Raw genomic sequence first — 27,855 nt, 5'->3', positions numbered from 1 at the left:
TTCCTCGTTTGATATGCATCGCAAAAATGGCTCCAAAGTTAAAGGTTTGCGGTATAACTATCCCTCAATAATTGAATATCTGCATGCATTAAATCGATAATTGATGCTTCATATTCAGCTTCATTGTTTGATGCTCGGAAGCCTAATCTGGTCGCTTTCTTGATCCTTGAACCTTCAGGAGTAAGGATGACACATCCAACTCCTGCTCCACTAACATTTGATGACCCATCAGAAAACACAGTCCATAGTGTCTCAGGTGTATCAAACTCCATTGCAGACTCTCCCCCAGTATGATTAGTGGTTGGATCTATGGGTTTGTTCAACAACTCATCTTCTTCTTCGGTAACCGTTTCTATGTCGTCCACAAGAAAATCTGCTAACAGTGCAGCCAGAGCATGCCCCTTCTCTATAGTTATGGTTTCGTACTTGATTTCATACGCTCCCAGAAAATTAGACCATGTGGCTAGTCGGCTGGAATCATCAGCACGTTCCAGGATTCTCTTCAGTGGATATTCAAAGTAGACTACGATCCGTCTTCCTTAGAAATACGATTTGAGGCGACGAGATGCATGCAACAGTGCAAGTGCTATCTTTTCAAAAAAAATTGTACCATATTTCCTCCCCCGTGATATTATTTTTGAATGATGTTGTAGTAATGAGGTTCAAACTCTCGGACTTGTGAAGATTAAATTTAAAGATTTAATAAAATTATATACAAAAATATTAACAAAGTGGGCGAGAGGTAACCAAGACACTAGATTCCACTATGACGCAAAATTGAATGATACATATTTCAAAACTCTAATTATCTTTTAAGACTCTTATTTCTTAATTCACAAATAATCTGGAAAATTCTCAAAAATTAATTGTATCCCCTAAGCATAGATTATCAAAACAAAGCATAACCTATCTAATTGAATCACATCTAATGAAGAATTTTTTTGCAAACAATTAAAAACTCTGCAAAAGCAGTGATTGAGTGAATTATAAATTATAAATTAGAGAGAATAAATGATTACCAATTATTCATGCGTAAATAGCTTCCTCACTTCCTTGGTTGTGGGAGAAATTAGCCTCTCGTCATGTTGGAAACACGCTCAAAAGTTGATTTCATTTATGCTCAAAGATGGGTTTACAAATGATGCTCAAATATTTTCGGGAAGATTTTCTTCCCTGTTTTATGATTTTCACGCGTTCTCAGCTGTGTTTATTCCTTTTATACCTTCTTCACGCTCCATAATATTGATTAAGTCTTCCAATCACGAGCAGTACACATTTAACTCGTGTAAGTTTGTGTTTATCCTCCAACTCACTGTTTGGATTAAACCAAGTTATCCAGCCAAATTTGATCGAAACAAATACCCATACCATTTTTTCTATGACATATCACATCTACCCATGAAGTTTCAGCGATTGAATCGTACAAAAACTCCTCCAAAATCCGATCGAAAAATCTGCCTGTGAAAAGAAATATTTTCCCGCCAAAATATTTTTTTTGAATTTGAGAAGAAGCTCACCCCTTATCCGTTGCTGGAGTCCGAATAACACACGTCCTTTGGGGTGCCTTAAGTCATTTTTCTGGGGTGTTTCCAGCATTTTTTCTGGGTTCCTCCGGCGCATTTCTCGGGTGTTTTTAGTTTCTATCATGTGGTGTAAAACACCACTTTTCGAGCCAATTTCGCCGCAAGAGCTTATTTTTCCAAAAACATCTACAAAAACATAAAATAACACAATAAGTATTTAATCGAGTCTAACAATACAGAACATTGAGAACAAAATAGACACATAAATGCGTCTATCAAATACCCCCAAACTTATTATTTGCTAGTCTCGGGAGGGTTACCAGAGGTGTACCCACAAAACCATTACTTCTAATTGGTCACAAGTATCCAAAGAGCTATGAGGACATACATATTCTCAACCTATCTCCAAGTAACTAGAATGCCAGAGAAATTAAAGGTGTCAGCTCTAAAGCTGACTGAAGAAAAGGGGAGACACATCCGCAACACTTCTAGATAAAGAGATATCAGCTACACAGCTAGATAAACATTGTAAGATGCGTCCGCTGCTTTACTGCTATATAAGATTAGGAGAGAGATAAAGATGAGAGGGACATCTGCTACACAGCTGGACTAATTACGTGTGATGAGTTAAACCAGTGCTAGAAAGATCTTGTGCAAGATTGAAAGCGGACTAACAAAGCAACCAAATGTATCTTTCTTAGACTCTCTCATAGTGCTCAGTAGAAACAACGTCTTCTTCGGTCTTCAACTGTTGATGATAAAATATCGAACCTCATAGAACCTTGACAATTAACTCTTCTCTTCGATTTTTTCCTTGACTTATAAATTTCTACTTCCCTTTGGCCTTATTGAACAAAACGTAACGATGATTTTTTTCTTTTTTCATTTTTTTCATTTTTTTTCATTTTTTTTTTTGGAAACAAAAATTACAAGACAACAATTTACATGGCCATGAGAGAAGGACTTTCAAAACTTGGATCTTCGCAACTTGTGATGTCTTGGTATCATGGATTCTAACAACTTATATCATTTGCTCTTATAACTTCAACTTTGATTTTTGAATTATTTTCTTCTATTGTTGCTTCTAAACCTAAAACGTCTTCAACTTTCTTCATAGATTTTGATGTCGCTCCGCTTGTTGATGATGATAAGTTTCTACTGAGAGAGAGTCACAATCCAGTAACTAAGACTACATTGTGAGGTTGGTTTGTCTTTCTGGCATTTCCTGACCTACTTGCCTTTCCATCATGTATGGTTAGGTCAATCACGGTTACCCTCTAAAAGGAACAAGTTCTCTCCTGAATTTCAAGGATCTCAATGTCTTTTTCTCTAATGTCTCAAAAGGTTGTTATCCCTAGCATTCCAATTTCTATCTTTTCGGTGAGAAACAATATGTAAACTTAGCTAACCGGATACCATGTGATGCTAAAAGTTTCAAAAGTGCAACTAAAAAGTTCTTCCATACCCCCAAATTTAAATCTAACATTGTCCTCAATGTTCTAAAGATAAAATTAAAAGCATGAACAAGGAGAAAATGTTACCACTTGAAGCAAAAGAGTCAAGGAAAGATATTATCGCGTTGCATGAGCATGGGTTACCTCCCAAGAAGTGCTAAGTTTAAAGTATTCAACCAGACATTGGAAGAATTAGTCACCTCGTAGAACCATATAGCAGTAGCCGAAATAATTATGGGTCATCTGGATCAAAAAGTGTTACCCACAAGAAGAGGAAACTGCAACAGACCAAGAAGATATCGAAAATACCCTTGCTTAAGACAACTACATCTAGTTGTGGTTCAGGTTCATGCTATATAAAATTGTCTAAATAAAAAGCTTTCATCGGTTGGATTTCCTCAAAGCTAAGATCCAGTTCAGGCATTAGAGTCTGGAAAAACTCAATTAAGAACTTAGAAGCACATAACAACAACCTGAATAATTGGGGATCCTCTAAGTCAATTAGATTTGACTCACAAAGTTGACCATAATAATGGTCATTCTTACGAAAATGTTTCGACCCTAATATCCTAAAGTAATTAAGTTTAGTCTCAAAACTTAAATACCGAAACATTTTAAAATCATATGTTCCCACAATTATAAGAAAATTTTTTGGTGGGAAAACAAAGTCAATCTTGGTATCATAGCCTGGGTTAACCACATCAACCAAAGGATGGGTTTCTAACAACTGAGCTTCTTTCTGGACATCATTAGGTTTGGTAAAACATGTATGAAGATAATCTTGTAAGATGGTTGAGGCATAAATGTAAAGTCCTACACGAGGAAAATTTCTAAGAGTTAAAGAACACGGAGAATAATAATCACCCCCAAACTTAGAGTTTTCTGTGTCTCTATAAAGACTAGTCACAACTTCCCTAATTTCTAGGTCATCAGATTCCTGGAAATGGTCAATTGATTCTTCTATGTTGGGTTCATCCTCACTCATTTCTACGAGTTTATCATCTTCTAAGACTAGTGTTTCTAAATCGCTAGATTCTAAAACAGTATTCTCAGGGTAAACTCTTTCCTCTAAATCATTATCGGGTTTGTAAACAGGAAATACTACATCGTCTAAAACGGGGGTATCTCTAGTCAAATCCTCGTCCTTTTGAATAGGTGAATAGTTATTAAAAATTATTTGGATTTGAACTAGAAATAATATTATCATTAAAGAGTTGATGGGAGTAACAGATTCCTCATCACTATGCCTATATATTTCAAATTCTTCATCAATACTATCCTCATCACAGTCCTCATTATAATAACATGAAAAAGGTCGAACCTCATCAAAACAAGTAGTGTTACCAATTCTAACCTCGTCATCTTGATTATGTGAATAAAAACTATCCTTATTTTCGAGGGTGGTATTGGGAAAACTACACTGGAAATTAAGACTATCCTGAGCAAGTTTTTCCACAATCCTATTTGTACTCTCAGTAAATTGTTTGAGGGTCTCTTCTAGAGATATCTTAGTTGACCGCTCTACGGACTCTTCTGGGAGAAGAATATTATAAGTCTCTTTCATAAATAACTTCCGTGTTGACTCATTGAAACTCTAGAGACTCTTCTGGAGAAATAGAAGGATTGTTTTGCTCGTATGACCTGTGGGTATATGGATAGTAATTGGGATCACAAAGGTATGGACCATAACCTTCAAAAGTTTCGCGTTCCCAATCACTATTCACACTATGATCATAAAAAGGATAATGTCCAAGCTGCTCAGTCGGATACTCATTGTATTGGCTATTATAATACCAGTTCGACATCCGAACCGCAAGGGAATTCTACATAATAACAAACAAGGCTGACTCGATCGAATCAAACCTATAAAATCTAGCAAACAACAAGCATGATGGCTCCACTTAGATTGTTTCTAGACCAGCTTCTAATCTTTCGAAAAGGAATTCGTTACAATCTGAGCAAACCTCTCTGGAATCAATCCGAGTATAAGTAAGTTGAATTGAGACGAGGGAAGCTGCGAGGAGCTTTGATACCCAAGGTCTCACCGGTATTATAAGGCGGCGCAGTCACGCATTCAACTCGCAGAAACCATCATGAACTTCAAAGTATGCTCAAAAGAGTAACCAATATTTTTCGAACGACTTTCCTATTAAGCTCGTTACCCTATAGGTCTTGTTCTAGTCAAAATCTTAAGCTTAGGTTCGCGTTTGGTTTCGTTTTCCTAAGGCGGGCAAGAAGGAAACTGTGATGAAATCCGAGTCCTTATCTTAATTTGGCCAGGCCTTGCCCTTTACTAGGAAATGAAAACAACCGTATTCAAATCCTCAGCATATATTCACCTTAAGGCATACAATAAACCCTCTGACAGGGGATTCGCGGGTGTTTCGAAAGCTTACCTCCCGTACCACACGGGTGCAGAACCGCTGAAGTCGACTCGGGCCACGACTCCTATGTCATGTGCGAACCCGAGGGGCCGAGACGATATTGTAATCGTCGTCCTTCCCTGCAAACAGTTTTATATTTAATGTACAAAAAAAATTTGTCCAAATCCAAAGTCCAAATAAAGTGCAAAAGAAAAGAAATAAAAAAAAATAATTACAAAAAATAGAAGGTCTCTAAAAAAAATAATAAATTCTCTCTTCTTTTTTTTAATTTTTCTTTCGCGCTTTTTTTTTTTTTGCTTTGTCTTTTTCCTTCTCTTTTGGCTTTAAGCTTTGATTCCAAGTCTTTAGTATCCAACTTCAAACCTGTAATACAAAGACACACCCAAAGAAACGTAAAAAGAACAAATGAAAAAAAAAAAACCTAAAAATTCTACCTAAGCACAAATCCGCGTCGCCGGCGCCAAAGATGATATTATTTTTGAATGATGTTGTAGTAATGAGGTTCAAACTCTCGGACTTGTGAAGATTAAATTTAAAGATTTAATAAAATTATATACAAAAATATTAACAAAGTGGGCGAGAGGTAACCAAGACACTAGATTTCACTATGACGCAAAATTGAATGATACATATTTCAAAACTCTAATTATCTTTTAAGACTCTTATTTCTTAATTCACAAATAATCTGGAAAATTCTCAAAAATTAATTGTATCCCCTAAGCATAGATTATCTAAACAAAGCATAACCTATCTAATTGAATCACAACTAATGAAATTTTTTTTTGTAAACAATTAAAAACTCTGCAAAAGCAGTGATTGACTGAATTATAAATTATAAATTAGAGGGAATAAATGATTACCAATTATTCGTGCGTAAATAGCTTCCTCACTACCTTGGTTGTGGGAGAAATTAGCCTCTCGTCATGTTGGAAACACGCTCAAAAGTTGATTTCATTTATGCTCAAAGATGGGTTTATAAATGATGAAAAGGGAGAAATAATTCAAAACCGGGTTTGTAACAATTATATTTGTTACAGACCAGAGAACTACGACCCTAGGCTGTCACTGTAACAAATAAGTCTGTGGACGACATTCGCTGAAACTGTAGCAAAATAAGACTGTCCGGCGACAGTCTCTGAAACTGTAGCAAAATAAGACTGTTTAGTGTGGGTCTTATGTTCTTCGCGTTCTTCAGCAGCAGCAGAAAAATGGCAGCTCTGTAACTTGATTTTTTTCTTCTTCTCTGGCTCTCCTCAGCCCCCAAAACTCTCGACACCCCTTCTATTATAACTCAAGACCCTTTTTATACACCTAGAGCACAAGAAATCTCCTCCATAACTCGAGATAATCCTCTCTTTACTAGGGTGATAAAAAATATTTTCGAGAAGATTTTCTTCCCTGTTTTTTGGTTTTCACGCGTTCTAAGCTGTGTTTCTTTCCTTGTATACCTTCTTCACGCTCCAGAATATTGATTAAGTCTTCCAATCACGAGCAGTATACGTTTAAACTCGTGTAAGTTTGTGTTTATCCTCCAACTCACTGTTTGGATTAAACCAAGTTATCCAGCCAAATTTGATCGAAACAAACACCCATACCAGCTTTTCTATGACATATCACATCTACCCGTGAAGTTTCAGCGATTGAATCGCACAAAAACTCTTCCGAAATCCGATTGAAAAATCTGCCCGTGAAAAGAAATTTTTTCCCGCCAAAATATTTTTTTAAAATTTGTGAAGAAGGTACCCCTTATCCAGTGGTCGCCCCTTATCCGTTGTTGGAGTCCGAATAACACATGTCCTTTGGGGTGCCTTAAGTCGTTTTTCTGGGGTGTTTCCAGCATTTTTTCCGGGTTCCTCCGGCGCATTTCTGGGGTGTTTTTAGTCTCTATCCTGGGGTGTAAAACACCACTTTTCGAGCCAATTTCGCCGTAAGAGCTTATTTTTCAAAAACATCTACAAAAACATAAAATAACACAATAAGTATTTAATCGAGTCTAACAATAGAGAACATTGAGAACAAAATAGACATATAAATGCGTCTATCACCCCGTCAAAGATTTACTGACGAAGTAAACATGCTTTTCATGTGGATCAGTAACAAACAACATTGCGCTTACAACATTCTCCGTTGCAGACAGATAAACTCCGACAGGTTTCCCAATCTTTGGATTTACCAATATCAGGGGTGTTGACAAATATTGTTTGATTTCATTGAAAGCTCTTTCGCACTCATCCGTCCAACCAAAATTCACTGCTTTCTTCAAAACGTCAAAGAATGGTTTGAATCGATCCGACGAGCGTGAAATGAAATGATTTAAAGCTGCTAATCGTCATGTTAGTTTCTGGACCTCCTTCTTCGTTCTTGGGGATGGCATCTCTCTGATGGCCCTGATTTGTTTCGGATTCGCCTCAATTCCTCTATGCGTCATCAAGAATCCAAGGAACTTTCCGAGGATAACCCGAATGAAAATTTTCCTGGATTGAGCTTCAAAAAATACGATATCGCCTCAAGATATCGAACATCTTCTGCAGATCGAGAAAATGCGACTCCTTTTGCCCAGATTTTACTACCATATCGTCGATATATACTTTCATCGTCTTCCCAATCAATTCTTTGAACATATGGTCTACCAAATGTTGGTAGGTCGCCCCTGCGTTCTTTAACCCGAACGTCATTACAATATAATAGTAAACTCCTCTGTCAGTCACAAAGGAAGTATGCTATTGATTTTCCTCGAATAAAGGTATTTGCTTATACCTCGAAAAACCGTCCATGAATGACAGTCTCCCGTACCCTGAGGTTGCATCCACCAAATCTCTTATCTGCGGAAGTAGGTACGGATAACTTGGACATGCTTTATTCAAATCTGTAAAATAGATACAAACACGAATTTACCATTCTTCTTTGGAACCAGAATGACATTGGACAGCCACGAGGATACTGTGCCGGACGAATAAATCCTGCTTCCAACAGCTTTTCGACTTCTAAAGCAACTTCATCTTTTTTGCTTTGTTCCACATTCCTAATTTTCTGATAAACTGCATGAAACTTCTCATCGATATTTAGCCTGTGGCAGGCTACGTTCGGATCTATCCCAGGCATTTCAGCAAAACTCCATGCGAAAACGTCAACGTTTGCCCTTAACAATGTATCAAACCATCACGTTCGTGCGCGGGTAGATCTTCCCCTACGAACGTGGTTTTGTGCTTATCATCCCCAATTTGGACCTCGATCAATTTATCGATTGTTGGGGGTTCAGTTGCGTTCTCTCCCATATATGATTCTAGAGGGAGAGGATTCTTTAATTGTTATTTTTGTTATATGTAGCCCGCTAACTTCTGATTTCCTATATTTATCCATAACATTCTCGTGACACTTGTGGGCGACCATCTAGTCGCTTCTAACCTTCACGACCCCTTCAGGGGTGATAAACTTCAGGCATTGATGATACGAGAATGTGATTGCGCTGATCGCATGCAGCCAGTCTCGTCCTACGATCGCATTATAGGGAGCTCGACAATCTAGAAACAAGAAACTGCCTAGAACGGACTTGTCAGCCACTGTTATAAGCATCTTTACTTTCCTAATCGCCTTTGTTACTTCGCCACTGAAGCTGATAATTGGATTTTCGTCCTCCTCGATCAAGTCATGTGAGAGATTCGTACAGGAATAGGCTCCCGAAAACAGTACGCTCAGTGAGCTTCCCGTATCCACTAGAATTCGGTGTACACGGAACATACCGATCCAAGCTGTTGTAACGATAACATCATTGTGAGGAGCATATACACTTATCATGTCTGTTTCAGTGAACTCGATCTTTGTCACGTACCATTCCTTTAGTTGTCTGAGCTTTCTACTGGTCTCATCTTCTGATGCCCGTCTGGTCATTGAATGGATCTTGGCATGACTGACATTAATAACATGTGTATTAATCACATGTACTGTGCCAAAGTGTCCCGAACCTTTCCCAAAATCTTTTTTTCACGTACTCTTGTAGCTTTCCAGCGTCTATCATTCGGTGGACTTCGATCTGTAAGGAGCGACAATTCTCAGTCTTGTGACCAATGTCTTTATGATAGTTGCAGTATTTGCTTTTATCACGTTTATGACGTGTCTCTACTGGAAAAGTCCGTGGGGGGATCAAATCCTTTCTTATTTTCTCGTACAACTCTGTAAGCCGTATGTTCAATGGTGTCAACTTCATATCATGATGTTTCTGATATCCAGTTGCCATTCGTTCCCCTTGATTTTTCTCTAGAAATTCACCTCGATCGTTATGCTGTCCACTCGAACGGTTCTTAGACTCGTATTTCTTCCCATCATTTGGATGATTGGACGATATGTTAACCTCTTGTCTCTCGATATTTGGAATCATCCTCAACTCGAGCGTATTCTTCTGCTCGATCATACAGTTCTTCCAGAGTCTTTGGTGGTCTCTTGACCAAGGAACTATACACACCTCTTTGATCATACTGGTATGCCTGTTTATAAGCTGCGATGAAGACTTGATCATTGGAACCATCCACATCCGCCAACTCTTGATTGAAGCGTCGAGTAAACTGTTTGATGTTTTTATCCTTCCGAATTCCCAGAAGGAACAATGCGTGGCATCCCTTCCGATTATGTCTGTTATATTTGTAGTGATAGAAGAATTTGTAAACCAGCTTACGGTAAGTCCCGGTCGACTGTGCCGGGAGCTGATTGAACCACGTTATTGCTCCAGCAGACAGTGACTATGGAAACATCTTGCACGTCAACTCATCGCTGAACTGCCATAGAGTCATGGCAGTTTTATAGTGTAAAACATGCTGATCTGGATCATCTGTTATCTCATCGAATTTTGGCAGCTTGGGAACTTAAAAAATCATTGGCGGCCAGAATTCTATGATATTAAGTTTGAAAGGAGCTCATGCGGCTCGATGTAATTTGTCTATCCTTTCCTCTATGGAGCGCTTTTTCGATATTACTTTCTCGATCATCTTGCAAAGGCGAGCATCCACTATTGCGTTTCCGTCGCCATTAGAGGAACTGTTGATGCGTGTCGTTATCGCAATAAATTAATAAATATATTTCCCATTAATTAACTGGTAATATAGCGGTAGTAAGAGATCGTTCCCACAGAGAGCTGTGTAATTGATAGGTTATTTGAAATAGCAAGATAAAGTAAATAACAAAGGGGGTTTTGGTTGTGAGATAATTATAAAGACAATAATAAATAAAGGAGATGATTAAGGAATCCTTCGCCGTTACCAAGCGATAAGAGGATTAGAATACTTATCTATTGTTCGTAAGAACCATTCATCACCAACCGTGGAATAACAGCTAGATTAGTGTTATCCCCAAAACTCCTTCAACCACTGCATACGAAAGTTCTCGACTACCATATTTTATCCAACGAACCACCAAGTAGCAGATCACTCAAGGTGTAATCCAATTGAATGCCTTAAGCTTTGTGAATTTAGGTTGATCCCAGTAGTTAAATTCTTAGATCAAGGTTTACTTGCTGGTGTTGTCTTCACACACGATTTCTCCACAGAATCCCTCAGTAAGGTCTCGCGATTTCTACTTGTGTAGAGAGTTAATCGACGATTACTTATCTTATAACTTCTACTAGCGATAGAATAATCAATAGACTAATCTAGTATGCATCCCAAATCAATTTAAGAATCACTCATAAACCCTAGATATGGTAAAGACAAACGATTATGATAAAAACTCTCAAATAGACTTGTATTATTAATAAAGCTTCACGCTTAGAACATTGAATTCATCCTTAATCAACAAAGGATTTAGCTACTCATATTACAAAGAAGATGAATAATGGTGGTTTCCCTCTAAAGGGGTAAACCCTAGGTTTTGATGTAGAACTTGTGATATGGGATTAACGATGATATGTGAAAGGCCTAATACCTATTTTTATAGGTTTACATTGCTTGGCCATCAAGTATTTAGTTCGGTTCAAGAACCTGACCCGAAATAACGAAATAACGAATCCAAACGTGCATTTAGGCTTTCCAGGTATTAATACACGTTTTTCACTTGCTAAGTTCGAAAATCCAGTCCTCGAACTTCAAATTACATCTGAAATTACGGAATTAAAGTATGAAACCCGTCCGCGAACTTTACTGTCTTCGGTATTCAATAAAAGCTTGTTTTGGCCACAACTTCCTCATCCGAACTCGAAATAACCTAATTATTTTTGCATTATTTTTATATTTCAATTATCTTCAAGATGATGATGAGAAATCCTTAATTTGAATGAGTTAAGATCGGTATTTGGCCCTTCTCTTGATTTTGAGCGTTTTGCTCCTTTTCGTCGCTTTTCTTCAACTTCTCTTGGACTTGGGCACTTGGATACTTGGAATACTTCTCTTCCTATATCTTTTCAGCACTTTGTAGATCTTTTTTGGATGATTCACATAATAGAGGAAAATAAGAGAAAACAAGAGTAATAATACGAAAATATGCAAGAATAATATGAATTATGCACTTATCAGATTCCCCCGCACTTAGCTTTTGTTATTCCTAGATCAAACTAAATAAAACTAATCCTAAATACAACAACTACGTGTCGTGAGGATACAATTACTCTTAGCATGAATAACAGGCCTTTAAACCCCTAGGTGTCCCTAGTGGACGAGTTATAGTCTCGTGAGGGTTTACAAGAGGTATGCCCACAAAACCTACTCCAATTTCTCGCCTTGGAAGAACAACTAAGGATAGACACAAAGTAGAAAGCTAAATAATTATCCTTCATATGTTCTTTAGCTAAAAACACCCCACATACATTCCAATCATCACACATAAGTAATTACTTGCGTGTGACATTCAACCTGATTGCAGAACTCTACTAAGATAGTCATCGTACTTGTTGTAGCGTTTGCCACAAAAATCGCATACTGAAATCACATGGATAGATAAGAGAATGGAAATAGAAAAGTGAAGTGTGCAAATGTTGACTAAAGTGAAAGATGTTACCCAAAATACTTGTATGAATGTCGTCAAAGGGTATATATTTATGGCGCAATAGTTGATAGAGAATCACCCATTTAACTCGACCACATGATTAGATACTCTAAGCGCATGTTTATTTTCATCAAGTACATGATAGTTGCCTTGGATCCTGCGTTCCACGCTTGCTTAGGCGACGGAGACAGGGACAACGTTTCACACATACTGTTATCCAAGTATCAAGAACCTCATCAATAGTCTTTTTGACTTGCTATATAATGATGATATGGTTTTTGTTTCATCGACTATGATTAATCCGCAATTCCAGACCTATCATTTATTAGTGTCGGTAAATGAAGAGGAGCCTTATTCATTTATTTTTTTCTTTCTTACTTTTTTTGTCTTTTTTTCCGGCTCATCCTTTATGAGTGTTAGACAATTCTCTATGGGGCTTTCAAATACTAAACTAATGATTAACTTGCTACAACATCCACGGTACTATCAGGATCCCACAAAATCACTTTAGAGAAACATATAACTGCAAAAACAAAAAGAAAGTGATTCAGTAATAATTAATTGCGAGGATAAATCTTTCAAACGACTACCATAGCTTAGTTTCGCATTCAATTATGAATGTGTATATTTAAGGATTGTCCGTAAGAACTGTTTCAACCTTAAAAGGTTTAGATTGTCATCCTAATTAGCTCATAATTAAATCCAAAAGATGAAGTCTCAAGAATGCAAGAAATCAAAGAGTATTATTATTTATTTTATATGCAAAACAAACATGTTTAACTACTTCCCCACACTTAAACTCAACATTGTCCTCAATGTTCAAAATCGAAAATTCTGATTTCTGACATAACAGCCCTGAAAAACTCAAAAACTGCACGGATGGGTAGGAAACTAGGAAAAAAATCCTAAACTAAAGTTGTTCGCCCACGTCTTTTCTATAAGGTGTCAAAAGGAATAGTATTTCGATAAACGGTCTGACTTTTATGGCCTCTAGACTGACTGACATGCAATCTGAAACAGTTCTGGAAAAATACCGAAACTCAAATGTCCAGGCCTATCGCTCCAACTTAACAGACTCTGAATTCAGATTTTCTTTTTGGAAACGAAAGGTGAGTCTGTCCTCTTTAAAGGTTGGGGTTAACCACTCAAATCGGACTCCGTATGAATTCTCGAGAGCTCTTTTCGTGACAAGTGCTCAGTCAGAATTTTCTGACGAGAATTCGTCAAAACTTCCATTATAGATATATGAATTGTAAAATCTAAGATGGGAATGAAATATATGACATGCAAAACTAAGAAAACTAAAAGCAAAAGGGATAGAGATACAAAACCGATGGGTTTCCTCCCATATAAAGCTTGGTTTAACGTCGTCAGCCCGACATTATTTTTATCCTCCGTACACCAGTAATCTGAAAATTTGGTAATCCTTCCAAATAACAATATGCAATTCAAATAATAGCTTCACAAAAACATTAGCACAAAACATAAATATTGAAGCTATCGCTTTATTGAAGTTTCCCCGACACTTAGTCATTTCTACACTTGGAAGTGGATAAAGAACATAAAATTCGGGAACTTCAAAAGGTTCCTCAGCTTGGTGAACCTGCACAATACTCGAATCAAACACATCAAGTGGTGGATACTTAGAAGCAAAATAATCCGATAAAACTCTAGAAGCACACAACTTCAATCCTAAATGAGGTATTTTCTTAAAAGTTAGGTCAACAACTCTTTTAGAAGCTACTTCGATTAGAAGAAAAGGATCAATAGATATAGAATTATGCAAAGGATTAGACAAACCTTGTTTCAGATCCTCATTCGTAATTAACAGTGAATTATTTACCTCAAGTATATCGTGGTCCTCTATCGAACTATTATTATCTAGCTCAATTGGGTCTTCCACAAAATCAATCAATTTGGTTTCATTCTCAATCTCATTTTCTTCAACAGCCTCGTCATCGGAATTCTCCCCTAAAAATTCTAGTTCATTGGTGCAAATACTAGGGTCTTCCGTATGAGTCTCTGACAAAGAGAAAATCGAGTCTACTTCTTGCAAATCAACCGGCCTAAAAACATTGTAATATGGATGTTCATTGTAATGTTGATATGCATTCGAGTATGTCACACCGTTCATAACAATGGCTGGGTCATACCAAGGCTCCTCCTTTTGAATAGGTGAATGATCATTATAAATATACGTAGTTGGAATAACTTCATCATTATTACAAGAAATTTCCAAAGGTTGCTCATCTCCAAAATATTTGTTCTCGTCCTTCGGAGTTTCTGAATCGGTTCGGCTTTGAGGCCAAACTTCTTCTTCATTCCCATTTTTACCGAGTTGAGCAATTTATTCGTATAATTTCTCTGAATTCCTTTGAATTAATCGATATGACTCTTCCCTTTGTTGTTGAAATTCTTCCATCTTTTGAATGTGTTGGTCCAACCCTTGTTGATGTTGCTCTAATCCTTCATAATATTTTTCTATTTGCACATGAAGATCTTCCATTATGGTACACATTTGTTCTGCAACACTTGAAGAAATAGGATTAGAAGCATAACTATCCTCCCATCCTTGTGATTGTTCACTTACATGCCCGTCACAAGGTTGTTGACATGTATGAGAATACCCATAAGGTTTCGTGGGATATTGATCATAGCCAAAAGATTGGTTTTGATTATACTCATAGGATAGTCGGTAGTTATCATAACATTGAGATTGAAAATCATATTGATTACCACAATTATATATCTGATCTTGTGCTCCGTACATGTTATTTCCGTAAGGGAACATGACGAATCACAAGGAAAACAAAATTAAAACAAAAACCTAAAAATAAAAACAAAAACAAGTTAAAAAAAATTAACAAATCAATTAAAAACTGCTCCCCGGCAGCGGCGCCAAAATTTGATGTGTGTCATTATAGCAACAAATTAATAAATATATTTCCCATTAATTAACTGGTAATATAGCGGTAGTAAGAGATCATTCCCACAGAGCTGTGTAATTGATAGGTTATTTAAAATAGCAAGATAAAGTAAACAACAAAGGGAATTTTGGTTGTGAGATAATTATAAAGACAATAATAAAGGAAAGAGATCATTAAGGAATCCTTCGCCGTTACCAAGCGATAATTGGATTGGAATACTTATCTATTGTTCGTAAGAACCATTCATCACCAACCGTGGAATAACATATAGATCAGTGATATCCCCAAAACTCCTTCAACCACTGTATAAGGAAGTTCTCGACTACCAGATTCTATCCAACGAACCACCAAGCAGTAGATCACTCAAGGTGTAATCCAATCGAATTCCTTAAGCTTTGTGAATTTAGGTTGATCCCAGTAGTTAAACTCTTAGATCAAGGTTTACTTGTTGGTGTTGTCTTCATACACGATTGCTCCACAGAATCCCTTTGTAAGGTCTCGCGATTTCTACTTGTGTAGAGAGTTAATCGATGATTACTTATCTCATAACTTCTGCTAGCGATAGAACAATAAATAGACTAATCTAGTATGCATCCCAAATCAATTTAACAATCACTCATAAACCCTAGATATGGTAAAGATAAACGATGATGATAAAAACTCTCAAATAGACTTGTATTATTATTAAAGCTTCACGCTTAGAACATTGAATTCATCCTTAATCAACAAAGGATTTAGCTACTCATATTACAAAGAAGATGAATAATGGTGGTTTCCCCCTAAAGGGATAAACCCTAGGTTTTGATGTAGAACTTGTGATATGAGATTAACGATGATATGTGAAAGGCATAATACCTATTTTTATAGGTTTACATTGCTTGGCCATCAAGTATTTAGTTCGGTTCAAAAACCCGACCCGAAATAACGAAATAACGAATCCAAACGTTACCTTAGGCTTTCTAAGGTATTAATACACATTTTACACTTGCTAAGTTCGCAAACCCAATCCGCGAAATTCAAATTCCAGCAGAAATTTTCGGAATTAAAGTATGAAACCCGTCCGCGAACTTTACTGTCTTCGATATTCAATAAAAGCTTGTTTTGGCCACAACTTCTTCATCCGAACTCAGAATGACGTCATTCTTTTTGCATTCTTTTTATCTTTCAATTTTCTTCAAGATGATGATGATAAATCCTTAATATAAATGATATAAGATCGGTATTTGTCCCTTCTATTGATTTTGAGCGGTTTGCTCCTTTTCGTCGCTTTTCTTCAACTTTTCTTGGACTTGGTAACTTGGATACTTGGAATACTTCTCTTCCTAGATATTTTCAGTACTTTGTATATCCTTTTTTGATGATTCACCTAATAGAGGAAAATAAGATAAAACAAGAGTAATAATACGAAAATATGCAAGAATAATAGCTAAAACAAGTATGGAATGAATACTAAAATCATATGAATTATGCACTTATCAACTGTCTCTGGAATATCGACTTTGGATCTTACTCTTTTCCTTTGGGTTCCAGTGGACTCTCTTAAAGTTCTGCGTTGCTCTTTGAGTAATCATTTGAAAATTCTCTCTCATTGTGCCAATCTAGAACCTCATCTTTGTCATTCCTGAGGCGTTTTGAACGTGCGAAGGTTCTGGCCGTACTCTGCTGAGTTGTAGTTTGCCATGCTCGGATTCCTGCTCACCGGTCTCATGCACGCATTCGTCTAGGTAGATCTCCATTGACCAACATATTTCTCTCTGGTCTATCAAGAGCTACCACTTCTCTGTTTCGGTCTGCATCTCGAGGGCTAACTCAACTTCCAAGGAATTCCCATACAGACCGACCCTTCTGTTTTTTCAGGTTAACAGTCCTTGGTTGACACTGGTTTTCTCGTTCTAATCTCAAGAGAACATTCTCTTTCTCCACCTCTTTCAGCTGATGACGCAACAGTTCTTCCTCGGTACTAGGAGTCGTGGTTCGTCCATCTCGCAGGTCATGTCGATCGTTATTCCTCCTTGATGGGCTTCCGAATACACACCCTCTGGTTTCTCGAACTCGTGGGTTTTCTCCATCAAGTATGAATTCAAAATTCATTCCTTCGCCTTCGATCATCGGTCATATTTCGCGAACACGATTATTCAAATCTGGGTTCTGTCAAGAACACGATCTCGACCCTGTCTGTTTCCAGTAGGAACTGCGGGTGCTGATTGAAACTCGTTTCGTTCAGTTGCTGAGGGTCAAGGATTGCTGGCAGAAACGATCTTTCGTGCAGTTTTTCTGACTTTTGCCATAACTCGATTTCGAAAAACACGATCTCTTTCCTCGAATCCCTTGGTCGGCGCCAATGTTTGTATGGTAAAAAATTTTCACCTCCAAACACAAATCTGATGATGATGTTGATATTGATCCAACTGCTACCTTTTTCTTCTCGTAAATAGTGTTGGTGGGGGGGAGGGGGGTTACCTGCAAAAAACCCTCCGATTCTTAAGTTAACTAGAGTTTTTCACATGAGTTTTAGTAGGGAAGATTGCATACCTGTTAGGGTTGTGAACCCATCAATTTATAAGTTGCAAATCAGACTCTTACCCTAATTTCGAGATAAGCATGAATTGCATTTACCGGACCTGCATGCTTCCTGGCATATTAACTGGCCCTGCATGCCTCTTGGAATGAATTGCATTAACTATCCCTGCATGCCTCCTGGCATATTAACTGGCCATGCATGCCTCCTGGCATATTCCTGAATATTCCCTGCATGACATGGCCAGAAACCCTTCTAGATGTTTCAGAGACTTCCTCTTGGGTTATGGAATTAACTAAGCAAAAGGATACAAAAGACCAAGCCCAAGAATTAGATCAATTGGCTAAGCCCACACACTGGGGAAGATAAATCTTCAAGCCAAGTGAGAATGGGTTGAAACATCAGTGAATCAACGACTCAACTCGGCTGGAACTCGGTGAGCCGGCTCGGTTCAACCTGGTGGGCGTAAATGTCCTCCAGTGTTATCGCGCGGGTGTAAACAACTGAGGAATATTCTAATTTGGTACGACGCATGGAATCAAGACCAACTGTCGCCGGTCGGTAATGGCTGCCGCAGATGGTGGCCTCTGGACAACAGCGTCGCTGGAGAAGATGACAGGTGCAGGTGACGTCATCGTGACGCAAGATGATGATGTCATGCGGACGCCATAGACGGTGACGGTAACGGCTTCCTTACGGCGTTTTAAATAAACGAACCAGATTTGCGTCCGTCTAACGGTCTTAAATGCAAACGGTATACGACGACGATAACGAAATATTCTACATAGATCAGAACTGCTGACAGATACTAGCTGAATGGACCATCAGTTGACATGGCAGCTGCTGGTTGGTTATTAATGCTGACGTGGTGCTACTCATTGCTGACGTGGCAGTGCAACGCTGACGTGGAAAACTGATGTGACAGTGTGATACTGACGTGACAATTCAAAATTGACGTGGCGGTTTAGTGCTGACGTGGCATTGATGATTTGGTCCCTCCTTGCCTTGACTTGGATCTTTGCACATGGGCTTCTATGTATAATGCTTGGGACGCCTAGTGAGCCATACTTGACTAATAAGAAGAGTAAATTATGCCCAAGTAAGTCCATTTCTAGTGTAATTTATTATGGTGCAAACAATACTGTTCTCTTCTTTGTTGCACATATGATAAAATCATTGAGATATTTTTTTAGGATATGAAAACCTATAACAAATAAATTCAGAATTATTTCGATTAGAATGAAAAATCTCCACAAGTGATTTTTCAGTTCTTTCAATGGAAGAGCAATTAATAGCGAGTTAATGACAATCGGAAAGAGAAATTCAATCGAAACCGAATGCCAATAGAAGAAAAACGCAAGTAAAACCGATGTGAAAAACCAAAGCATAGGATTTATCCATTGGGACATCGAATTAGGACCACTTTATCTTGACTAACTTAGGAAACCTTTGTTTTATATTCTAGAAACTAATTACAATATTTTTCAACATCCACTGAGTGGAATAGTGGTTACATCCTTAGTGATGGAGTGTTAGGTCACGCATTCGAATCTCTTTATTAACATGAAGGCGTGACCCATCACCCAAAAACTAAAGACGTAACCACTGGATCACTGATTGGTTTTTAAAAATATTATATTTTTGTTTGCATAGAACATAATTATGCCATGAATTTTTTATCACAAAAATAAGTTGTTTATGCTTACCAATACTCATTAGTTTAGAATGTATATGGGATGAATTTCTAGCGCCGAATCGGTATATGTAAAACACATTAAACACGAAAGCACTTATCCACATCTTTCCCAGATGCCACATAATTGGTCGAATATTTGGCCGAGTTTGCATTTGTTCTAGCGGAATAATGCACATACTTCTGCCGATCCATATTATTGCCACCTAAGAAATTGGCAATTAGGATTTGAAGATTCTTATTTATGTAAACAGTCGGAGAAAACCCTAAAATTTTCTTTGATAACACGTTAATTGATAGGTATTCAAATTCAAGGATGACCAGGAAATAACCACACACTGTCCACGGCTCACATTTTAGATGCTTTTCAGCAAACTTTTCAAGTGACTTTAAGCTGCATTGAAAAACATTAAGCCAATGAGTGTCGAACTCAGATTACAATTGCAAAATCAATAATTCTTCGGCAGAAACTAAACAGGCTTCTTTTCCCCTGGTAAAAAAGATAATACTTCTTAGTTCTTACATGATGATTGTAGTATTTGATTAGTTCTTACATTTATCTCAAAAACGTTCCAGTCCATGCTACCGAAAGAAAAAAAAAACTTATAATAATTCATTATTCCATTTTACTTTATTTTTTTCTGAATCACATTATATTAATTGTAAAAAGAGTTATTGAAAAATAACAATCAAAAAGAAAACTCAAAACAGCCAACTACATAGGCTTTTTGTTAAACAAGATTAATAGATTCTATAATACTCCACATTTGGTTGTTCTACTCTAGACAGAAATCTAGGTCTTCCAACATATACTTGCCTTTGCCCTGCAGCCAATTTGGCCCCTTTTTTTGCTGTTGTGTCTGCAGCAAAGTTTGTTTCTCTGTAGTTGTGTAAGAATTGGATATTCTGAATCTGTTTTATTGCCTTCTGCCATCTCATTCTCACAAACCAGGGCATCTTATTGTTTTGAAATTCAGTTATGACAGTTTTGGAATCTGAAACCAGAATTACCTTATGCTTCCCCCATTTAACAGCCAGTTCCACTGCATTTATAATTGCATACACTTCTGCTATGTAATTTGTAGCAATGTCAATTCCTCCAGTTATAACTCCCAACATTTGATTCATATGGTCTCTAATTACTACACCAAAACCAGCAAATCCTGGGTTTCCAATTGATGCACCGTCACAACAAAACATAATAAATCCTGGACAAGGAGGATTCCAGTAGCAACTTTTTATGCATTGAATAAAACAATGATGTATACAAAACAGGGATATTGATCACCCTAAGCGTCTCATTTTTGACATAATACGCTTTTTTCCGCATACCGAAGTTGTGCGAGTTGGGTTCAGCGCATGTACACCGGTAACGGATCCGATATCTGGAACCCACACTGATAACACATCTTATATCGTGGTAATTTAATTATTGTCCCTCCTTTTGATGGGCCTTCACAAATATCCCTAGAAAACTTTACAAATATCCCTGATGGTATAATTGTAAATTTTTCCAAAAAAATAATTATTATATTACCTTATTTAACCTTCCTTTATTTCTTTCATTCTTCTTTGTTTTACACAGAAACTTCAATCTTCTTCGTTTCACCATCTTCATCCCCTCACCACCATCACAATCTCGCCACCACCACAACAAGCACCACAATCTCCGTCACGTCCGCCACTAGCATCAACAGAGATATTACGATTTGTGTTCGATTTCAATGATTTCTAAACCCGAATCAGAAATTGATTTTTTTTATTGGTTTTCGATTTGGACTTGTAGATTCAGAATTCAAGTTGCGAGTTCAGATTTGTTTTTTTAGTTTTCGATTTCAACGAATTTCTAAACCAGATTCAAATAATATTGATTTCAAGTTGCAGATTCAGATTCAGAGTTCAGAGATCGAGATTTGTTGGTTCAGAAAATGGTATGATTCAACTTTCTTTTAGGTTTTGTTACAATGGTGGTTGCTGCTATGTTTTTGGTGGTGGTGGTGGCGGCAGCGGTGAAGATTAAGTGTGATTTTGTTTCCTTTGAGACGGTGGTGGTGCTTGTCTAGGTTTGGGAACTTTTCAGAGAGACATAACGGTGGTGAAGCTACAGGTGATGATCATTTGTTATTGTTTATATGTTTTTATGGGATCAATTGTTGGTGTTGATCCCATAAATGGGATCAACTACAGTTGTTGACCCAATTTTTTATGGATCAACTACGGTTATTGATCCTATTTGCGGGATGAACTCCCGTTGTTGACCCAATTTTTTATGGGATCAACTACTGTTGTTGATAAAATTGGATATAGAGACAGTGGTGGTTCTGATTGTTTTTGGTAGTGTTGGCGGAGGCGGTGAAGATTAAGTGTGATTTTGTTGCCTTTGTGACGGTGGTGGTGCTTGTCTAGGTTTGGGAACTTTTCATAGAGACACAACGGTGGTGAAGCTACATGTGATGATCAATTGTTGTTTATATGCTTTTTACGGGATCAATTGTTGTTGTTGACCCAATTTTTTATGGATCAACTATGGTTGTTGATCCCATATATGGGATGAACTCCTCTTGTTGACACAATTTTTTATGGGATCAACTACTGTTGTTGATCCAATCAACTCATATTGTTGACAACATATTCTTGGATTAGTATAATAATGGTTGTGGTTTAAATCATGTAAATTTCTCTCAATGTTGAACTTGTGGTGCAATGGTAGCATGACTGACTCCAAGTCATATGATGTCTGTTCGACTCATGCCAAGTTCACTCCATTTACATGGATCAAACTTTCATTTTTGATCCAATTTAGTGGATCAACTACCATTGTTGATCCACTAAATTGGATCAACTTCTACTGTTGATCCTTTTTTTTTGGATCAACTACCGTTGTTGATCCCCTAAACTGGATCAACTTCTACCATGGTTCTATTTTTATTTAGATCAACTATTGTTGTTGATACAAAAATATCTGAACCAGCGGTGGTGGCGGCGACGGTGGTAGCGGCGGCGGACCAGTGGTGGTGGCGGCGACAGACTAGTGGTGGTGGGGGACTGGTGGTGGTGTAATGGTGGTGGTGAAGGAGTGGTGGTGGAATATTAGTGGTGGTGGCGGTTGGTAGGTGGTGGTTGTTGAACGGTGGTGGTGGAATGGTAGTTGAATGTTGGTGGTGGGGGTGTTAATGGTGGTGGTGAAGTGGTAGAGGAAGAAATTTTTTCCATTTTGAAATAAAGAAAAATACTATATGGGTGAGGGTATTAAGGTAATTCAAATTTAAATGGATAAAGTTATTAAAAAGTAGGGACATATTTATTGTTGTATAAGGATATATTTATTGGGTTTCAAAAGTAAGGACATATAAATAATGTACCCTACGATACCTGTAACCCATTTGCAATTACGGACTCATGACAATGTTCTTTGAGTACCAATTTGTTTTGGTTTTTTTGATGAGTCAAACAAAAATTTCATCGAAGAAAGACACTTAAGGCAAGGACGGATCTAAGTAGAGCTCAAGAGTGGCCCCCGCCTCCTGTTTTTGGTTAATTCCTTAGGATTTTTTTTCTTTTTTTCATGAAGCAGTTAATTCCGTAGTGATCCTTTAGAATTGCTAAAAAGAAAAATCTCTTAATAAACCCCCTTAAATATTTTCTTTTGTCAATTATCCTCGTTATATGGAATTTTTGGCTCCTTCCATGACTTAAGGGGATACCCAAAAAATACAACCGAACAAAAAAAGGAAACCAAAAGGGAATTCGGGTATCCAAATAAAAAAACACAAAAAATTTATGGAGGTCCGTATAATGTGCTTTGAGTACCATGTCCGGTGGGAATTGACAATGTGTCATCATCAATCTCCCTCCGGATATTCACGCCGACGGTCATGACCCGGCGACAAGTTTCACGACCTGCAAAATTAACTGTTACAGATCCAACCGATCACTGCAAAATTCAGAAAAACGAATAATTCCTCGGAACAGGAACTCAACTCCAAGTGCCCAAACTTTTTTCCAGATACAAAAGTTCCCATTTTTACCCTCGTGGCATTTATGTAATTCCTTCGCTTTCCGAGGACAAACAAAGTAAATAACCAACAAAAAGAACTAAACAAAATAAATACGGGTTTTCTGTGTTGCATAAACCAGTGCGAGAATTAGCTTTTCAATCTTTACGTAATTTTTCTCTAGCGGCGATGTATGTCTTTCTTATGTAGTATATTGGCTTTTCCACTCCTTGATCCAAACGTAGCAAGACAACACTTAATGCCTGCGGTGTTGATGCCAAATATATTAACAATTCTTCGCCTGGCTCCGCTTTCTGCGAAATAGATAAATTCATTAGGTAATTCTTTATATGTTGCAGTGCTTTGTCACATTCTTCCGTCCATTCGAACTTGGTCCCCTTCTTTAAGATGTTGAAGAAGTGCTTGCACTTATCCGATGAGCGCGAAATAAACCGCCCCAATGAATCTAATAGTCCATTCAATTTGTGTACATCTTTCACAAGTGCTGGTGATGACATGTCGCGGACCGCTTGTATTTTCTCTGGGTAGACTTCTATTCCTTCCTTGGATACAATATAACCTAAAAATTTTCCCGATACTACTTCGAAAATGCACTTTTCTGGATTTATCTTGATGTTGAATTGCCGCATCTGCTCAAAGATTTCTCTCAAGTTATCAACATGATCTTCAGCTTTTTTACTTTTCACCAGCATATCATCGACATAGACCTCTAACGTGGTATGTATCCACTTCGCAAACACTTTTTCTACCATTCTTTAATATGTCGCACCTGCATTTTCCAAACCAAAGGGAATTTTTGTACAACAATATAATCCTCTGGGTACGAAAAAAGAAGTATGTTCTTGATCTTCTTCATTCAAAGGAATCTGATTGTAGCCTTCATATCCGTCCATTAGCGATAACCTGTCGTTTCCTGACGCTGCTTAAACCATTTATGGGATGTTTGGTAATGGAAATTTGTCCTTTGGACATGCCATGTTTAGGTCACTGAAGTCGATGCAAATCCTTATTCTATTATTCTTCTTTGGCACCACCACAATGTTTGTTATCCACTCTGCGTACTTTGCTGGCTTTATAATTCCTGCCTCAAGCATTTTCTGTAGCTCTGCTTCTATCTAAGGATAGTATGTGGTTGCTATTTTCCTAATCCTTTGCTTAAATGGTCATGCGTTCTTCTTGATATCCAATTTGTGGCATGCGAAAGAAGTCTTTATTCCTGGAATTTCCTCCATGCTCCACGCGAAAATGTTTTTGTATTCGCGTAAGATGTTGATCGTTCGCTCTTCTTCTTCTTCTTTACCCATATTTTGTTCCAATTTTTAATATCTTCGGTTCTTCTTTTGTTCCAAAATTTATCTCTTATGTCGGCTATGCTGCGGTGAAATTCGCTCTTGGTTCTCCTATTGGTGTTGGCTCCTTTATTTTTTGCATCGGTTCGCCTTTTTTTCCTGGTATTTCGCTAGTTATTCCTCTTCCTTCTTGTGCTCTAATCATGTATACCCTTAATTCTTCTTCCTTCCTTAGTTATTTTGCTCTTCTCCAGCGATCTTTTCGCTTCTTTGCACGTCCTTCAGAGTTTCTTACATCTATCTGACTGCAGACTTTCGCACTCATAGTATCTCCTTTGACTTCGCCTATTCCACTTGGTATTGGGAATCGTATACACTGGTGTAGTGTTGACGGTACGACTTTTATTGCATGTACCCATGGTCGTCCCAAGAGCATGTCGTATGGTGATTCTACATCAACTGCGCACAATGTTACCTGCGTTTCTATTTCTCCCAATAGTATTCGCATGGTTATCTCCCCTTTTGTCTTTGTTGTCGTTTTATAAAACCATGAATATTATATGTTGGGCGGACCATGTCTGTATCTTTGTATCCCATACCTTTGAATACGCAATAGAACAAAATATCTACCGAACTACTCCTGTCTGATTCTTTCGCTCCTTCGTTTTTTTTTATTCACTCTGCAGTTGTTGTGATCACCAAGGTATCGGTTCGACTTAAGTTTTCTTTCTGGATCTCGTCCGCTGCAAATGTTATCTTCCTCTTTTCCCATTCCTTTAAGGGGATACTTTATCCACCGCCATGATCTTCCTTCCTTCATAATCACGTTTGTGTATTCTTCTTGTTATTCCTGCGTGGAAATCTGCATCAGAGATATTCGTTTTAGTTATTGAATTAAATTGTATAGTTCTGCCTCCTCCTTTCGTTCCAATTATCCTTATTTCCTCCGAGATGTTTCCCGTTCCATCTTTGTTTTAACAAATTAAAGAAAATTTGTCTCTCAAAGAACTGAAAACTTGCACATTGAAGATTGTTTTTCTGAAATTGAAACTTTTGGTTGAATTTTTTAGATCTAAATTTCAAAAACTTTCAAAGATAACCTAGCAAGGTATATCATTCCCTTCCTGTTTCTAGCGCCAAATGTAGTTGCAGGAATTCCTAGGACTACACCCTTAGTAAAATCTAAAGAACAATCTAAGTAATCATCATAAGAATCACAAGAACATTCATTAAGATCTTCAAATTGGATACAAAGTAATGAGAAACTCCTAACTTGTTCTCCACATAATCTTGCTCTCTCCTAAATTTCTTGTCTAAGCTCTCCAAAATATCCACCTCAATACAAGGCCGCTCGGTCCCTTATATAGGGGTTTACATAGTGGATGACAGCTAATAAAGCTTTTATTTTCGGATCTGGCGTGCGTCGTTAATGCACGTTTATATTGACTCTTTTCGCACGTATTCTTAACACCGCACGGCTCTTCACGCTTTACTCGTGATTAAGCTGACGTCATCTGATACGTCATTCCGGATATACTGTATTTTGTATCCACCATAGTTGATGAATCCGCAGTCCTTTACGGGACTTGAACTGATTGCATACAAGAGGAAAACAATCCACAAAAGTGCGTTTATAAAATAGAAAATGATATGCATTAAATTAGAGCTGGGGCTTTCATGGATTTAACACAATCAATTTATCGATACTACATATAACTTTTATCAGATTTCATAGATACTAAACCGTGTTGTTTTACTGAGATCCACCGTCTTATCCCGAAGCAGTTGAGATAGCTCGGCATTTCTTTATCGGAGGAAATTTTCTACCACAACCTAATAAATTTCACAACCTCTTTCGTGGCATGATCACAGATTCATGGTATTGAAACTTTCCTGACTAGCGAACAATAATAATCTGATGATTGTAGTTTTGGACCTTCTTTCAATGCATACTTTTCACAAAGTACTTCTAATTAGCCTCATCATCACAACTTCCCATTGCACTTCTTATCGATGGAAATGAATTCCGACTGAAAGTACTAGAAACACACATGAAACACATAATATTTTTTAATGATTACTGTTGTTGTGTCTTTTGGTGTGTTTACTTACATATTTGTACGAAGACTAGAGGATTAAACTTGGAAAGAAATCAAATGCAAGTTCAAGAGATTACGTGATAAAAGAAAAAAATATCCAATTATTTCTTCCGATTGAATTGTCACAGGATTAAATTCCTGTCATTTTTAGGGGCGACTACGAAAGAATTAGGGGCGATTTTTTTATTCCCAACCCATAGATAAGGTTAAGGGATGTCCAAAAGGATAGTAGAATACGTTAATTCCCTTCCGTAATCGAAAGTTATTTTTGAACCGATTGTTGAGAGTAAATCGGTAGTTAAGAAACGCACAGAGACTACTGATTGATATGAATTTGTGCTAAATGCGTATTTGAGGCTACTATTAATCGGAAGTTAATGATAAATTCATTTACTACCGACTATAGGCTCAACCAAAATTCAAAAAAAAAATGGGTTTTTGTAAAATCTCATTTTGGGGCTACTCTGTATTCGGTAGTTATATGACCTATTTTGACTACCGAATATGGTTGAATGTTTGCAAAGAAAGCCACTGTATATCAGAAGTCAGGATTTTACTCATTTACTACCGATTATAAGCTCAACCAAAATTCAAAAAATAGATGATTTTGGCAAAATCGCATTTTGGGGCTACTCTATATTCGGTAGTTATATGAACTATTTTGACTACCGATTATGGTAGGATATTTGCAAAGAGAGACACTAAATAATCTGAAGTCAGGATAACTTCATTTACTACCGATTATAGGCTCAACCAAAATTCAAAAAATTGAGAATTTTTGCAAAATCTCATTTTGGGGCTACTCTATATTCGGGAGTTAAATAACCTAAATTCACTACCGATTATGGTAGCATTTTTGCCAAAGGTCTACTTTAATCGGGAGTCAAGATAACTTTATTTACTACCGATTATAGGATAATCAAAATTCAAAAGATAGAGAATTTTCGCAAAATCTCATTTTAGGGTTACTCTATATTCGGGAGGTA

The 27,855-nt window shown here is 37.4% G+C and overlaps 1 protein-coding gene across 1 annotated transcript; it reads right to left on the bottom strand.

Annotated features, from left to right (window-relative positions):
• Window positions 1–38: 38 nt before the first annotated feature.
• LOC113271809 lies at window positions 39–8,463 on the bottom strand. Its single transcript, XM_026521733.1, has 2 exons — window positions 8,257–8,463; window positions 39–500 (listed from the first exon to the last, which is right to left on the bottom strand). The coding sequence occupies exons 1-2, from the start codon at window positions 8,461–8,463 to the stop codon at window positions 39–41; spliced, it is 669 nt and encodes a 222-aa protein (XP_026377518.1).
• Between the last annotated feature and the right edge of the window lie 19,392 nt (window positions 8,464–27,855).

This window comes from Papaver somniferum, chromosome 4 (genome assembly GCF_003573695.1).
Source record: "Papaver somniferum cultivar HN1 chromosome 4, ASM357369v1, whole genome shotgun sequence".
Classification (NCBI taxonomy): Eukaryota; Viridiplantae; Streptophyta; class Magnoliopsida; order Ranunculales; family Papaveraceae; genus Papaver; species Papaver somniferum.
The sequence above is the reverse complement of the archived record's forward strand: the minus strand, read 5'-3'. Positions and strand labels throughout refer to the sequence as shown.